We start from the raw sequence: 17531 nt of genomic DNA, 5'->3' as shown, positions 1-17531 counted from the left end.
TGGTTGGTTGGTTCAGTTTAATCTGATTTATTAACTGAAAACTTCAGCAGTAAAATAATTCATTTCTTCACATATTTGATTTATTCCAGAATTTGAATTTAGACAAAATTAATAGAAATAAAAACTAAACAGATTTAAAAGTTGTAAACTGTAAACTCTTTGTTCTCTTTGATCTCATTAAATGACTCGATGATAAATTTATCAGCCTTCAAATGAAAAATATTAACAATGAATTATAATTCAATAAAATGTGACAAACATTGAGTTTGTTTGCTTCTTTATTTACTTTCCTGTTTATTTATTTATTATGACATTTATTTGTGCATTTGTTTTATAGGGTTAGAATAATAAAAATATAATAATAAAGTAGCAAATTAAAACTAAAACATCACAGACTTGTTAATGGAGTCATTCACTGATTTTATATTTAATCAGCTGTTCTGGTCGCCATGGCGATATGACAGATCGGCGAGGTCGACAGAGTTCTGGTCGTCGTGGCGATACGCTGGATGGGCGGGGTCGTCGTAACCGCCGTCAGGATCCACGAAGCCAAAGTTCTTCTCGCCGTCGTCCTCGTCGCCTCCAGCGCCGCCCGCCGCTTTCTGCAGCGCCGCCATCTGCAGCGCCGCCATCCTGCGGAGCGCTCGGTGCAGCGCCAGCGCCAGCGCCACCTGGACCAGCTGCAACAACAACAACAACAACAACAAACAGTTAATACACACTAAAATACATTAAAAAATAAAATATACATAGTAAATACACTGATGTCACTACTAACCCTAACATAGCATGTGTTAGCTCTACTGCTAATGTTAGCTAACATAGCATGTGTTAGCTCTACTGCTAATGTTAGCTAACATAGCGTGTGTTAGCTCTACTGCTAATGTTAGCTAACATAGCGTGTGTTAGCTCTACTGCTAATGTTAGCTAACATAGCGTGTGTTAGCTCTACTGCTAATGTTAGCTAACATAGCGTGTGTTAGCTCTACTGCTAATGTTAGCTAACATAGCGTGTGTTAGCTAAGGTTTGGTTACCTCGACGACGATGACGGTGAGCTGCATGCCGACGACCGTCAGAGAGTTTTCCATCAGCCAATGAGAGAACTGATTCTGACAGCCCTGAAAACAAACAATAACAACAACAACAACAAAACAAACATTAAAACATCAGAACCAACAACAAGAGACAGAGTCAGAGACTAGGAGACAGTGACTAGGAGTCAGGGACTAGGAGACAGAGTCAGGGACTAGGAGACAGAGTCAGAGACTAGGAGACAGAGTCAGAGACTAGGAGACAGGGACTAGGAGACAGAGTCAGGGACTAGGAGACAGAGTCAGGGACTAGGAGTCAGAGTCAGGGACTAGGAGACAGGGACTAGGAGTCAGGGACTAGGAGACAGGGACTAGGAGTCAGGGACTAGGAGACAGAGTCAATGACTAGGAGACAGAGTCAGGGACTAGGAGACAGAGTCAGTGACTAGGAGACAGAGACTAGGGGTCAGGGACTAGGAGACAGAGTCAGAGACTAGGAGACAGAGTCAGGGACTAGGAGACAGGGACTAGGGGTCAGGGACTAGGAGTCAGTTTGTTTGTACCTGATCGTAGCTGCTTCGTGTCCCTTCGCACCAGGGCGAGTCCCCTCCAGGACTCGTTGACTTGTTGAAGCAGGAGCAGGGCAGCAGGTCCAGGTCCGGGTCTGGGTCGGTCCGGTTCTGGACGTATAAGTTCTTCTGCCAATCAGCAGGCCCCGCCCTCCCACAGCACGCCTCCTTCAACAGGCAGCCAATCAGGTCAGGCCTCTGTGCCATGTTGGTGTGTTGTGTTGTGTTGTTGTGTTGTTGTGTTGTCATGTTGTGTTGTTGTGTTGTTGTGTTGTGTTATCATGTTGTGTCATATTGTTTTGTGTTGTTGTGTTGTCATGTTGTGTTGTTGTGTTGTGTAGTTGTGTTATTGTGTTGTTGTGTTGTCACCTATTGTTGTTGTGTAGTTATGTTGTGTTGTTGTGTTGTGTTGTTGTGTCGCCATGTTGTGTTGTTGTTGTGTTGTTGTTGTGCTGTTATGTTGTTGTGTTGTTGTTGTGGTGTTGTGTTGTGTAGTTGTGTTGTTGTGTTGTCATGTTGTCGTTTTGTGTTGTTGTGTTGTTGTCGTGTTGTGGTGTTGTTGTGTTGTTGTCATGTTGTGTTGTGGTGTTGTTGTGTTGTGGTGTTGTCATGTTGTTGTGGTTGTGAAGGATGTGTGGTGTCTCCTGTCATGGTGGACATGAGGGAGGTGTTGTGTGAACTCAGACTGTAACTGTGATAACACAATGTTAGAGGGGAACGTGTAGTCAGCTCTGTCCTCATGTGATGTATAATATATATTAGGATTGTGCGGTGTATGGGTTAGGATTGTGCGGTGTATGGGTTAGGATTGTGCGGTGTATGGGTTAGGATTGTGCGGTGTATGGGTTAGGATTGTGCGGTGTATGGAATACAGATGTGCTAATAAAACCTGCTGAACAGAGAACAGAGTGCTTTGTGTTTGGACGGCTCACCCAACAACAACACAACATGGTTGTGTTGTTGTTGTGTTGTGTTTTTATGTTGTTGTGTTATTGTGTTGTTGTGTTGCTGTTGTAATGTTGTGTTGTTGTGTTGTTGTTTTGTTGTTTTGTGTTGTTGTGTTTTTGTTGTGTTGTCATGTTGTTGTGTTGTGTAGTTGTGTAGTTGTGTAGACTCACATGTCTCTGTATCTTGTTGTGTAGTTGTGTAGTTGTGTAGACTCACATGTCTCTGTATCTTGTTGTGTAGTTGTGTAGTTGTGTAGACTCACATGTCTCTGTATCTTGTTGTGTAGTTGTGTAGTTGTGTAGACTCACATGTCTCTGTATCTTGTTGTGTAGTTGTGTAGTTGTGTAGACTCACATGTCTCTGTATCTTGTTGTGTAGTTGTGTAGTTGTGTAGACTCACATGTCTCTGTATCTTGTCCATCAGTGAATCTTCTCTGCTGGTTCCTCGATACTGAACGATGATCTGATCTACAGTCAGATCCAGATCACTCTGGACCTGGACACACACACACACACACACACACACACACACACACACATTGTTGTTGTTGTTGTTGTTGTTGTTGTTGTTGTTGTTGTTGTTTTTGTGTTGTGTTCCTGTAGTTTGTTCTTCTGTTTTTGTTGCTTTGTCAAATTTTAAAATGCTAAAAATGGGTCAGTTATAGTCTGTTGGTGCTTGTCGTATTATAGATTGTTAAACATTTTTGAAAAAACACCAGATTATATATTAACACCAGATTATATATTAACACCAGATAATATATTAACACCAGATTATATATTAACACCAGATTATATATTAACACCAGATAATATATCAACACCAGATTATATATTAACACCAGATTATATATTAACACCAGATAATATATCAACACCAGATTATATATTAACACCAGATTATATATTAACACCAGATTATATATTAACACCAGATAATATATCAACACCAGATTATATATTAACACCAGATAATATATCAACACCAGATTATATATTAACACCAGATTATATATTAACACCAGATTATATATCAACACCAGATTATATATTAACACCAGATTATATATTAACACCAGATAATATATTAACACCAGATTATATAGTAACACCATATTATATATTAACACCAGAATATATATTAACACCAGATTATATATTAACACCAGATTATATATTAACACCAGATAATATATTAACACCAGATTATATATCAACACCAGATTATATATTAACACCAGATTATATATTAACACCAGATTATATATTAACACCAGATAATATATCAACACCAGATTATATATTAACACCAGATAATATATCAACACCAGATTATATATTAACACCAGATAATATATCAACACCAGATTATATATTAACACCAGATTATATATTAACACCAGATTATATCTTAACACCAGATAATATATCAACACCAGATTATATATTAACACCAGATTATATATTAACACCAGATAATATATTAACACCAGATTATATAGTAACACCATATTATATATTAACACCAGAATATATATTAACACCAGATTATATATTAACACTAGATTATATATTAACACCAGATTATATATTAACACCAGATTATATATTAACACCAGATTATATATTAACACCAGATTATATATCAACACCAGATTATATATTAACACCAGATAATATATTAACACCAGATTATATAGTAACACCATATTATATATTAACACCAGAATATATATTAACACCAGATTATATATTAACACTAGATTATATATTAACACCAGATTATATATTAACACCAGATTATATAGTAACACCAGATTATATATTAACACCAGATTATATATTAACACCAGATTATATATCAACACCAGATTATATATTAACACCAGATTATATATTAACACCAGATTATATATCAACACCAGATTATATATTAACACCAGATTATATATTAACACCAGATTATGGGATGTCATACTATAGTATGTCGATTTTTGTCAAAAAATGACGATTTCTAAAATGCTTCAAACGGTCAGTTCTAGTCTGTAGATACATGTGGTGTTATAGTGTTATAGTTAGTCCAAAAACAGTGAAAAACACCATGAAATTAAAAACCAGTCATACTGTAGCATGTCGACATTTTTCATGAAAAAGTCCTAAAATGTTTATGTCTTCTGAACACTGGATACAGGCTCTGCCCGCCAAAATAAAAGCCTTTGTCTCACTTTGTCTCTACTCAGCAGCATCAGCAGGATGACGAACAGCTGAGCCAGGATCAGCACGCTGAAGGAGCCCGCGTACTGCAGGACAGGGGTCAGAGGTCAGAGGTCACAGCAGAGCTCACAGCAGAGGTCAGAGGTCACATCACAGAGACTCACCCACGGCAGCACGGAGGGCCGAGCCCCGGGCGCCAGGAGACAAACCACCACCGCCATCAGCACGCCGGTCAGCATCATCACCACGCCCACTGTGACCAGCTCTTCTACACACACACACACACACACACACACAATGCTAATGTTTAGTTAGGTGGTTAGCAGGAGGTTATGCTACAGTTTCCAGTCTTTGTGCTTAGCTAAGCTAACAGTTTCCCTACCCTCCCAGTCTTTGTTCTAAGCTAGGCTAACAGTTTCCCCCTGCTTCCAGTCTTTGTGCTAAGCTAAGCTAACAGTTTCCCTCCCCTCCCAGTCTTTGTTCTAAGCTAGGCTAACAGTTTCCCCCTGCTTCCAGTCTTTGTGCTAAGCTAAGCCAACAGTTTTCCTCTGCTCCCAGTCTTTGTGCTAAGCTAAGCTAACAGTTTCCCTCTGCTGTCAGTCTTTGTGCTAAGCTAAGCTAACAGTTTCCCCCTGCTTCCAGTCTTCGTGCTAAGCTTGGCCAACAGTTTCCCTCTGCTCCCAGTCTTTGTGCTAAGCTAAGCTAACAGTTTCCCTCTGCTCCAAGTCTTTGTGCTAAGCTAGGCTAACAGTTTCCCTCTGCTGCCAGTCTTTGTGCTAAGCTAGGCTAACAGTTTCCCTCTGCTCCCAGTCTTTGTGCTAAGCTAAGCTAACAGTTTTCCTCTGCTCCCAGTCTTTGTGCTAAGCTAAGCTAACAGTTTCCCTCTGCTCCCAGTCTTTGTGCTAAGCTAGGCTAACAGTTTCCCTCTGCTGCCAGTCTTTGTGCTAAGCTAGGCTAACAGTTTCCCTCTGCTCCCAGTCTTTGTGCTAAGCTAGGCTAACAGTTTCCCTCTGCTGCCAGTCTTTGTGCTAAGCTAGGCTAACAGGCTAGCAGTTGTTACTTGATTGGAGGACGGTCATCAGGTTGTCGTCACCAAACAGGATAAAGAGTCCGAAGCCGATTCCAGCCGAACCTGTGAGCTGCAGTCAGAGGTCAAAGGTCAGTTTTTAAAGAAATAAACAAATAAAGTCTCCTGGTTGAAATAAACCGATGACATCATCACTGCTGTCACATGATGTTCATTATAATAAACCATTTCATCGTACAACATCGTTTTCTGTTGTTTGCCCTTAAAAAGACATAGAATCATAAAGAAAGAACAGAACAAGAAACAGATCAAAGAAATGTGCAGGAAAGATTAAAAAACTCCCTCTTCAACCTATAAATAACTCTACTTTACTTAAATTAGATCGCTAGATGAAAATAAAATAATAAAACAATATATAAACAAAACAATAATACAGGTGATTAGAACGTCTGTAGGATATTTGAGTTTGTTCTTTAAAGTATTTAAAGAGGAAATGATTCTAAATATCCAAAATGAATCAAACCAGGAGAACAATAACAGCTGAGTTAAGTTTAAATCAGTGGCGTTACCATAGCAACTATATTTCATTTACTCACACGGGAACAACAGCAGAAAGACTTTCACTGAAGGTTCTCACCAGAAAGAGGCTGTTCAGAACCCCCACCGCGTAGTTCAGGGTCTCCACCTGCACCTCCAGCTTCATCTCAGCTGGTTCTCTGGTTCCCTGGTTCTCTGGTTCTCTGGTTCCCTGGTTCTCTGATTCCCTGGTTCTCTGCTTCTCTGGTTCTCTGATTCCCTGGTTCTCTGATTCCCTGGTTCTCTGCTTCCCTGGTTCTCTGGTTCTCTGTGTTCTCCGGCTGAGACGTCTGTGGTCAGAGTCCACTTCCTTATTGTCTTTAAACATTAAACCATCTGACGTCTTCACAGAAAAACACAGTTTTATTGTTTCCTGAAACAAAGTAGCACCAGACTGAAGAACAATGAATTATTATTATTATTATTATTATTATTATTATTATTGTTATTATTGTTATTATTATTATTAATAATAATAATAATAATAAATTATTGTTATTATTATAATCAATATTATTATTATTCGTATTGTTATTATCACTATTATTATTATTATTTAGCCTAGAGTAAACAAGTAAAACTTTTGTTACTTTAATATTTACCCAATATTTAAATCTTAATGTATACGTCATTTTATTATTAATTTATTTAAAAATTCTTTCCTATTATTTATTTTTATGATTTTTTTTACATTTCTTTATGTATATATATATCTATATCTATATCTATATAGATATAGTTATAGATATAGATATAGTTATAGATAGATAGAGAATAAACATCATTTTAATTAATTATTTATTTCAAGCATTTTATTCTTTGTAATATTAATAATAATACATTTTATTTGGAAGGTGCCTTTCTTGGCACTCAAGGACACTCTACAAAAAAGATAGAAACAGAAACAACAATGAAATACACCGAATGAAAGACAAATATAACATAATATATTGGACAGATGTGATCAGAGGGAGCAGGCCGTTCTAAACAGATGTGTTCTGACTTGTGATTGGGTTCTAGTATTGAGGGAAAAGCTGTCGGTTCTGGATAGAGTGGATTTGGTGCCAATGAGGAGAACCTCTGTTTTATTACTGTTTAATTGAAGGAAGTTTGAGGGGAACATCAGGCCTCATGTTGGGCCCCTGGGGGTCCTCAGGCCTCATGTTGGGCCCCTGGGGGTCCTCAGGCCTCATGTTGGGCCCCTGGGGGTCCTCAGGCCTCATGTTGGGCCCCTGGGGGTCCTCAGGCCTCATGTTGGGGCCCCTGGGGGTCCTCAGGCCTCAGGTTGGGCCCCTGGGGGTCCTCAGGCCTCATGTTTGGCCCCTGGGGGTCCTCAGGCCTCATGTTGGGGCCCCTGGGGGTCCTCAGGCCTCATGTTTGGCCCCTGGGGGTCCTCAGGCCTCATGTTGGGGCCCCTGGGGGTCCTCAGGCCTCATGTTGGGCCCCTGGGGGTCCTCAGGCCTCATGTTGGGCCCCTGGGGGTCCTCAGGCCTCATGTTGGGCCCTGGGGGTCCTCAGGCCTCAGGTTGTGAAACAGGACCCTGTTCCAGATGCAGTGAGTGTCTCAGGGGTCAGAGGTCGCGGCTCGTTCCCACGTCTGTCAGCAGGTTTTACTGTCGGGCAGACGGCCAATCAGACGTCCAGCCTGGTAACCACGGCGACGCCTCAAACACTTCAGTCTACAGCCGTAAAATAAAAATAATTTATATAATACACTCCATACATTAATATTAATACACACACACACACAGACACAGACACACACACAGACACACACACACACACACACACACACAGACACAGACACACACACACACACACACACACACAGACACAGACACAGACACACACACACAGACAGACACACACACACAGACACACACACACACAGACAGACACACACACACAGACAGACACACACACAGACACACAGACACACACACACAGACACAGACACACACACAGACACACACACACAGACACACACACACAGACAGACACACACACACACACAGACACACACACACACAGACACACACACACAGACACACACACACAGACACACACACACACACACACACACACACACAGACACAGACACACACACTCTCTCTGCTTGTCCTGATCTGTTTCTTCTCTTCGTGTCTGAACTGATTTCAGTCTCAGTTTCTCCTGCAGTAGAGTCACTATAATATTTAATAATATATAATAATATTTTAATAATATATAATAATATAATAATATTTAATAATATTTAAATCTGTTATGAAACCTGACACTGATTGTTTCTGCCCTCAGTTGAGTCTGACAGGCTGCAGGTGCAGCTAAAGGGTTAATGTAGCAGCAGATAGAGACACTCCCCCCCTCTGACTGTCTGTCTGACTGTCTGTCTCTGTGTGTCTCAGTCTGTCTCTGTGTGTGTGTCTGTCTCCAGCATGGACGTGCTGCTGTCTCTGTGTCTCTCTCTGATGGTGATGATGTCGTTCTGTGGCGGTGAGTGACCCGCGACCTTTGACCTCTGCACAGTTTTTAATGTGAATAACTTTTAACTCTCAGAAATCAGCGTGAAACTTCTGCACTTTATTCAACTTAACACGTGTTCAAGTTCTTGTATCACAAGTCTTCTGAACATTTTATTATTTAACTTTATTTTATTCTATTTTTATTTCATCTTATTGTATTTTATGGTTTTATTGTCTACTTTTCTGTTTTATTGTTATTTATTTTTATTCTGTGTAAACCTTGTTTACTATAAACAGGACAAGGACTCTGAGATGTTTAAATATGCAAATGAGTCATTAAATATGTATCATTAGCAAATATTTCAATCGGAACACAAAGTTATTATTTTATATGAAAGTTGTTTATTTTTTATCATTTCATAAATCAGAAAATGCTGTCAGAAGTCTTAAAATCAGTTGTTGGTGTTTTTATGAATGAAGGAGTTTCAGTTTGGTGTTTTTAACTGTTTGAAGAGAAAACATTAATTAATTAAAATTTAAGATGTGAATCAGGAGAGTCACTTTACTGAGTTTATGTCAAATAAACAGAAATTATTTTCTTCACGGGAGAAAAAAATCACAAAACCTCAAAACATGTTTCTGTCTGCAGAGTCATTCAACGTTTTTATTAAAATGTTTCTATTAATCTGTGATCCGAGGCTCCGTTTGATGGTTAGAGTTATTTATTTTATTTTCTGACTTCATGAGTTGTATTTTAATATAAAAACTGAAGTGATTTTACTCTGAAAACAGAAACGAAACAAAATGAGGAACAAAGAAAAACTTTCTGTAAATAATTCAAACTGAAGATAAAATCATCAGTTTGTCTTTAGAATGAAAATTATTTACCGACAGCAACAATTGGTTTATTTTATTTATGATTCATATTTACACTTTTAACTGTGAAAACAAATATTATATTTGTTTTTTTGACACAAATATGTGATTTAATGCCATTAGATTATTCCATAATCTAAACAGACTGACTACTAGCTGTTAGCCTAGCTTAGCACAATGACTGGGAACAGAGGGAAACTGTTAGCCTAGCTTAGCACAAAGACCGGATGCAGAGGGAAACTGTCAGCTAACGGTTAGCTTAGCACAAAGACTGGCAGCAGAGGGAAACTGTTATCCTAGCTTAGCACAAAGACTGGAAGCAGAGGGAAAATGTTAGCTTAGCTTAGCATAAAGACTGGAAGCAGGGGGGGACTGTTAGCCTAGCTTAGCATAGAGACTGGAAGCAGAGGGAAAATGTTAGCCTAGCTTAGCACAAAGACTGGAAGCAGAGTAAAAAAATGTTAGCTTAGCTTAGCACAAAGACTGGAAGCAGAGGGAAAATGTTAGCTTAGCTTAGCACAAAGACTGGAAGCAGAGGGAAAATGTTAGCTTAGCACAAAGACTGGGAGCAGAGGGAAACTATTAGCTCAGCTTAGCACAAAGACTGAAAGCAAGGGGAAACTGTTAGCCTAGCTTAGCATAGTTACTGGTCGCAGAAGGAAACTGTTGGCCTAGCTTAGCATAGTTACTGGTCGCAGAAGTAAACTGTTAGCCTAGCTTAGCATAGTTACTGGTCGCAGAAGTAAACTGTTAGCCTAGCTTAGCATCAGTCTGAAATTAATCTAGAGTTGATGAAGGTTTTCTTTGTTCGTCTCCAGAATTCTTTCTGAGTTGAATCATGAAACTTTATCGGCTGGATGAGCTCAGACAGGAAACATGAACCAAGTCTGTCTGTCTGCCTGTCTGTCTGTCTGTCTGTCTGTCTGTCTGCCTGCCTGCCTGCCTGTCTGCCTGTCTGTCTGCCTGCCTGCCTGTCTGTCTGTCTGTCTGTCTGCCTGTCTGTCTCTCTGTCTGTCTGTCTGTCTGCCTGCCTGTCTGTCTGTCTGTCTGTCTGTCTGTCTGCCTGCCTGTCTGTCTGTCTCAGTCTGAGGACAGACAACAGTTCACGTCTTTATTAACCGCTGCAGCTGTCAGCACCACTAACGTTAGCTTAGCATCAGGCTGTCTGTCTCAGCAGAAGTGAACAGTTTAAAGTGTGTTCTGGGATCCCTGAGTTCAGGCTGCAGGCGAGTCCCGACTCGTCCAGGACTCGTCCAGGTGTTTGTGTCTTATCTCTGATCATCTTTCACCGTTATTGTGAAATATCTTGAACCCTCTGAGAGCCAGACAGGAAGTCAGTCTCAGGTTTCATTCTGTCTCTCAGGTTGTTGCAGCGTGTTTCTGCTGAGAAACAGAAAACCTCTAAAACTCTGAAAGGAATCAGTTCAGACACGAAGAGAAGAAACACATCAGGACAAGCAGAGAGAGTGTGTGTGTGTGTGTGTCTGTGTGTGTGTGTGTGTGTCTGTGTCTGTGTGTGTGTGTGTGTGTTTGCACCATAACATTAAAATGTTATTTAAAAACATCTCAAATTTCTGTCTTGTTTCCACAAAAAGAAGAAGACAGAAACAAAATGTTTTGTTTAGCCTAGCTTAGCACAAAGACTGGATGCAAAGTACAACTGTTAGCCTAGCTTAGCATAAAGACTGGAAGCAGAGGAAAACTGTTAGCCTAGCTTAGCACAAAGACTGGAAGCAGAGGAAAACTGTTAGCCTAGCTTAGCACAAAGACTGGATGCAAAGTACAACTGTTAGCCTAGCTTAGCATAAAGACTGGAAGCAGAGGAAAACTGTTAGCCTAGCTTAGCACAAAGACTGGAAGCAGAGGAAAACTGTTAGCCTACCTTAGCACAAAGACTGGAAGCAGAGGAAAACTGTTAGCCTAGCTTAGCACAAAGACTGGAAGCAAAGTACAACTGTTAGCCTAGCTTAACATAAAGACTGGAAGCAGAGGAAAACTGTTAGCTTAGCTTAGCATAAAGACTGGAAGCAGAGGAAAACTGTTAGCCTAGCTTAGCATAAAGACTGGAAGCAGAGGAAAACTGTTAGCCTAGCTTAGCATAAAGACTGGAAGCAGAGGAAAACTGTTAGCTTAGCTTAGCATAAAGACTGGAAGCAGAGGAAAACTGTTAGCCTAGCTTAGCACAAAGACTGGAAGCAAAGTACACCTGTTAGCCTAGCTTAGCATAAAGACTGGAAGCAGAGGAAAACTGTTAGCTTAGCTTAGCATAAAAACTGGAAGCAGAGGGAAACTGTTAGCCTAGCTTAGCATAAAAACTGGCAGCAGAGGGAAACTGTTAGCTTAGCTTAGTATAAAGACTAGAAGCAGAGGGAAACTGTTAGCCTAGCTTAGAATAAAGACTGGAAGCAGAGGGAAACTGTTAGCCTAGCTTAGCACAAAGACTGGATGCAAAGTACAACTGTTAGCCTATCTTAGCATAAAAACTGGCAGCAGAGGGAAACTGTTAGCTTAGCTTAGTATAAAGACTGGAAGCAGAGGGAAACTGTTAGCCTAGCTTAGAATAAAGACTGGAAGCAGAGGGAAACTGTTAGCCTAGCTTAGCACAAAGACTGGATGCAAAGTACAACTGTTAGCCTAGCTTAGCATAAAGACTGGAAGCAGAGAAAAACTGTTAGCCTAGCTTAGCACAAAGAATGGAAGCAAAGTACAACTGTTAGCCTAACTTAGCATAAAGACTGGAAGCAGAGGAAAACTGTTATCTTTGCTTAGCATAAAGACTGGAAGCAGAGGGAAACTGTTAGCCTAGCTTAGCACAAAGACTGGATGCAAAGTACAACTGTTAGCCTAGCTTAGCATAAAGACTGGAAGCAGAGGAAAACTGTTAGCCTAGCTTAGCATAATGACTGGAAGCAGAGGAAAACTGTTAGCCTAGCTTAGCATAAAGACTGGAAGCAGAGGAAAACTGTTAGCTTAGCTTAGCATAAAGACTGGAAGCAGAGGAAAACTGTTAGCCTAGCTTAGCACAAAGACTGGAAACAGAGGAAAACTGTTAGCTTTGCTTAGCATAAAGACTGGAAGCAGAGGAAAACTGTTAGCCTAGCTTAGCATAAAGACTGGAAGCAGAGGAAAACTGTTAGCCTAGCTTAGCATAAAGACTGGAAGCAGAGGAAAACTGTTAGCTTAGCTTAGCATAAAGACTGGAAGCAGAGGAAAACTGTTAGCCTAGCTTAGCACAAAGACTGGAAGCAAAGTACACCTGTTAGCCTAGCTTAGCATAAAGACTGGAAGCAGAGGAAAACTGTTAGCTTAGCTTAGCATAAAAACTGGAAGCAGAGGGAAACTGTTAGCCTAGCTTAGCATAAAAACTGGCAGCAGAGGGAAACTGTTAGCTTAGCTTAGTATAAAGACTGGAAGCAGAGGGAAACTGTTAGCCTAGCTTAGAATAAAGACTGGAAACAGAGGGAAACTGTTAGCCTAGCTTAGCACAAAGACTGGATGCAAAGTACAACTGTTAGCCTATCTTAGCATAAAAACTGGCAGCAGAGGGAAACTGTTAGCTTAGCTTAGTATAAAGACTGGAAGCAGAGGAAAACTGTTAGCTTAGCTTAGCATAAAGACTGGAAGCAGAGGAAAACTGTTAGCCTAGCTTAGCACAAAGACTGGAAGCAAAGTACACCTGTTAGCCTAGCTTAGCATAAAGACTGGAAGCAGAGGAAAACTGTTAGCTTAGCTTAGCATAAAAACTGGAAGCAGAGGGAAACTGTTAGCCTAGCTTAGCATAAAAACTGGCAGCAGAGGGAAACTGTTAGCTTAGCTTAGTATAAAGACTGGAAGCAGAGGGAAACTGTTAGCCTAGCTTAGAATAAAGACTGGAAACAGAGGGAAACTGTTAGCCTAGCTTAGCACAAAGACTGGATGCAAAGTACAACTGTTAGCCTATCTTAGCATAAAAACTGGCAGCAGAGGGAAACTGTTAGCTTAGCTTAGTATAAAGACTGGAAGCAGAGGGAAACTGTTAGCCTAGCTTAGAATAAAGACTGGAAGCAGAGGGAAACTGTTAGCCTAGCTTAGCACAAAGACTGGATGCAAAGTACAACTGTTAGCCTAGCTTAGCATAAAGACTGGAAGCAGAGAAAAACTGTTAGCCTAGCTTAGCACAAAGAATGGAAGCAAAGTACAACTGTTAGCCTAACTTAGCATAAAGACTGGAAGCAGAGGAAAACTGTTATCTTTGCTTAGCATAAAGACTGGAAGCAGAGGGAAACTGTTAGCCTAGCTTAGCACAAAGACTGGATGCAAAGTACAACTGTTAGCCTAGCTTAGCATAAAGACTGGAAGCAGAGGAAAACTGTTAGCCTAGCTTAGCACAAAGACTGGATGCAAAGTACAACTGTTAGCCTAGCTTAGCATAAAGACTGGAAGCAGAGGAAAACTGTTAGCCTAGCTTAGCATAATGACTGGAAGCAGAGGAAAACTGTTAGCCTAGCTTAGCATAAAGACTGGAAGCAGAGGAAAACTGTTAGCTTAGCTTAGCATAAAGACTGGAAGCAGAGGAAAACTGTTAGCCTAGCTTAGCACAAAGACTGGAAACAGAGGAAAACTGTTAGCTTTGCTTAGCATAAAGACTGGAAGCAGAGGAAAACTGTTAGCCTAGCTTAGCACAAAGACTGGAAGCAAAGTACAACTGTTAGCCTAACTTAGCATAAAGACTGGAAGCAGAGGAAAACTGTTAGCCTAGCTTAGCATAAAGACTGGAAGCAGACGGAAACTGTTAGCTTAGCTTAGCACAAAGTGTGGTAGCAGAGGGAAACTGTTAGCCTAGCTTAGCATAAAGACTGGCAGCAGAGGGAAACTCTTAGCTTAGCTTAGTATAAAGACTGGAAGCAGAGGGAAACTGTTAGCCTAGCTTAGAATAAAGACTGGAAGCCGTGGGAAACTGTTAGCCTAGCTTAGCATAAAGACTGGAAGCAGAGGAAAACTGTTAGCTTAGCTTAGTATAAAGACTGGAAGCAGAGGGAAACTGTTAGCCTAGCTTAGAATAAAGACTGGAAGCAGAGGGAAACTGTTAGCCTAGCTTAGCACAAAGACTGGATGCAAAGTACAACTGTTAGCCTAGCTTAGCATAAAGACTGGAAGCAGAGGAAAACTGTTAGCCTAGCTTAGCATGGAGACTGGCAGCAGATTTAAACTGTTAGCCTAGCTTAGCATAGAGACTGGCAGCAGAGGAAAACTGTTAGCCTAGCTTAGCACAAAGACTGGAAGCAGAGGAAAACTGTTAGACTAGCTTAGCATAAAGACTGGAAGCAGAGGAGAACTGTTAGCCTAGCTTAGCACAAAGACTGGAAGCAGAGGGAAACTATTAGCCTAGCTTAGCATAGAGACTGGCAGCAGAGGGAAACTGTTAGCCTAGCTTAGCATAGAGACTGGCAGCAGAGGAAGACTGTTAGCCTAGCTTAGCATAAAGACTGGAAGCAGAGGAAAACTGTTAGCCTAGCTTAGCATAAAGACTGTAAGGAGAGGGAAACTGTTAGCTTAGCTTAGCATTAAGACTGGAAGCAGAGGGAAACTGTTAGCCTAACTTAGCTCAAAGACTGGAAGCAAAGGGAAACTGTTAGCCTAGCTTAGCATTAAGACTGGAAGCAGAGGGAAACTGTTAGCCTAGCTTAGCATAAAGACTGTAAGGAGAGGGAAACTGTTAGCTTAGCTTAGCACAAAGACTGGAAGCAGAGGGAAACTGTTAGCCTAGCTTTGTATAGAGACTGGCAGCACAGGGAAATTGTTAGCCTAGCTAAGACTTAAATCCACCTTTACTCAGGTCTGATCTTCTTCTTCTTCTTTATTTCTGTTGTTAGGAAGCCATGAAGAAGAGTCGACCACCTCTGTGTACGAGGACTACTCAGAAACTCCAACACCAGACTATGACTACAGCGCCACCTTCGACTACTACTTCGGTGAGTACCAGTACTACAGTATCAGTACCAGTACTACAGTACTACTACTACGGTCAGTACCAGTACTACAGTATCAGTACCAGTACTACAATACTACTACTGCGGTCAGTACCAATACTACAGTAGTACTACTACAGTCAGTACCAGTACTACAGTACTACTACTGCGGTCAGTACCAGTACTACAGTATCAGTATCAGTACTACAGTACTACTACTGCGGTCAGTACCAGTACTACAGTATCAGTACTAGTACTACAGTATTACTACTACAGTCAGTACCAGTACTATAGTACCAGTACAACAGTATCAGTACCAGTACCAGTACTACAGTATCAGTATCAGTACCAGTACTACTACTACGGTCAGTACCAGTACTACAGTATCAGTACCAGTACAACAGTACCAGTACCAGTACCAGTACTACAGCATCAGTATCAGTACCAGTACTACAGTATCAGTACCAGTCCCAGTACCAGTACCAGTACTACAGTATCAGTACCAGTACCAGTAATACTACTACGGATGTTCTTGATTTTTTCTGTGAAAAAGGAGATAATATCACTGCAGGAGGAGATTGTGTATAATATAATATAATATTATATTATATATATTTAATATTATATTATATATATATAATATTATATATATAATATAATATTATATATATAATATTATATATATATAATATAATATTATATATATATAAAATAATATTATATATATATAATATAATATTATATATATAATATATTAAATATATAAATTATATAATATTATATATATATATAATATAATATTATATATATAATATATGTATCAGTTGATTAGATCAAAGGAAGACAAAATCAACCTGGAACAATAAAAGTTAAAAGTTCGGCCATCATGTTGTTGTGTACTGTGTGTAGTACTGTGTTGTGTATTATTGTGTGTTGCAGTGACCGGTCTGTATCCTCCTGCTGCTGATGTCAGTAGTACTGTGTGTAGTAATATGTGTTGTTATTGCGTACTGTGTGTAGTATAATGTATTGTTGTGTATTATTGTTTATTGTTGTGTATTGTTGTGTGTTGCAGTGACCGGTCTGTATCCTCCTGCTGCTGCTGATGTCGGCTCGAAGGTAAAAACATTATCATGTTTATTTATTATAAATGATTCAGTGATCAATAACGATTGGCAAGATGTCAAATGATGTAACCACAAAAAATGATCAATATTAAATACTTAATTAGTGGACTTATACATATAATTACTATGTTTTAAAAACATCAAATGTTGTTTTGTTGTTTTGCCATTTCTACATTCACACATTTTGTGAATATTTATGTTTATGGGAAGAAAATGACCCAAATATGTAAAGTATTAAATAATAAAAATGTCTTATTTAAAATAAAATAAAATATAAATATATTTAAACACATAATATAATATAAAATATAACTATATAAATCTCTGATATGAAATATAAAAAATTATAAATATTAATATATTTTAATAAATAATATAAATTAAAATACATGTTTCATGTAACATATATTATATATTTTACCTTATACATTTAATAAAATTTATATTTACTTTACAATTATATATGAATATTGTCCTTTTATGATTATATATTATTAGTAAATGTAAACCATAAAGTTCTGCTTTTTTATGTGAATAAAATATAAATAATTTCTGTTTACTCTGATATTTACTGCAGAATGAAAATAAATACATTCAAGTAAACGTTTATTAAACAGGAGCTGAAATAAAGATTAAAACTTTTAGAGAATACTAAATAATATTAAAGAATATTAAAGAATATTATAAAAATATGAAATAATATAAAACATTCAATAATATTCTCTAATATTATAAAATATTCAATACTAGAA

At 39.1% G+C, this 17531-nt stretch overlaps 1 protein-coding gene and 1 long non-coding RNA gene across 2 annotated transcripts; one reads left to right on the top strand and one right to left on the bottom strand.

The window, feature by feature from the left end:
* LOC131976104 (tetraspanin-19-like) lies at positions 1-6508 on the bottom strand. Its single transcript, XM_059339019.1, has 8 exons — positions 6428-6508; positions 5824-5902; positions 4928-5031; positions 4775-4849; positions 2950-3045; positions 1596-1769; positions 1036-1119; positions 1-680 (listed from the first exon to the last, which is right to left on the bottom strand). The coding sequence occupies exons 1-8, from the start codon at positions 6491-6493 to the stop codon at positions 432-434; spliced, it is 927 nt and encodes a 308-aa protein (XP_059195002.1). The 5' UTR covers positions 6494-6508; the 3' UTR covers positions 1-431.
* Positions 6509-8816: 2308 nt separating this feature from the next.
* LOC131976817 (uncharacterized) lies at positions 8817-16616 on the top strand. The gene is made up of 3 exons (XR_009394824.1): positions 8817-8859; positions 15557-15655; positions 16592-16616. It is a non-coding gene; the product is annotated as an uncharacterized LOC131976817 (long non-coding RNA).
* Positions 16617-17531: the final 915 nt, after the last annotated feature.

This window comes from Centropristis striata, chromosome 8, assembly GCF_030273125.1.
Source record: "Centropristis striata isolate RG_2023a ecotype Rhode Island chromosome 8, C.striata_1.0, whole genome shotgun sequence".
NCBI classification, from domain to species: Eukaryota; Metazoa; Chordata; class Actinopteri; order Perciformes; family Serranidae; genus Centropristis; species Centropristis striata.
This window is presented reverse-complemented; position numbering and strand designations above follow the sequence as displayed.

What these genes read in the sequence shown, in the direction of transcription:
- LOC131976104 (XM_059339019.1), bottom strand. Translation starts at nt 6,493, where the DNA reads ATGAAGCTGGAGGTGCAGGTGGAGACCCTGAACTACGCGGTGGGGGTT. An exon ending in TTCTGAACAGCCTCTTTCTG is followed by an intron (nt 5,903 to 6,427) that starts GTGAGAACCTTC and finishes CTCTGACTGCAG; the next exon opens with CTCACAGGTTCGGCTGGAAT. An exon ending in GATGACCGTCCTCCAATCAA is followed by an intron (nt 5,032 to 5,823) that starts GTAACAACTGCT and finishes GTGTGTGTGTAG; the next exon opens with AAGAGCTGGTCACAGTGGGC.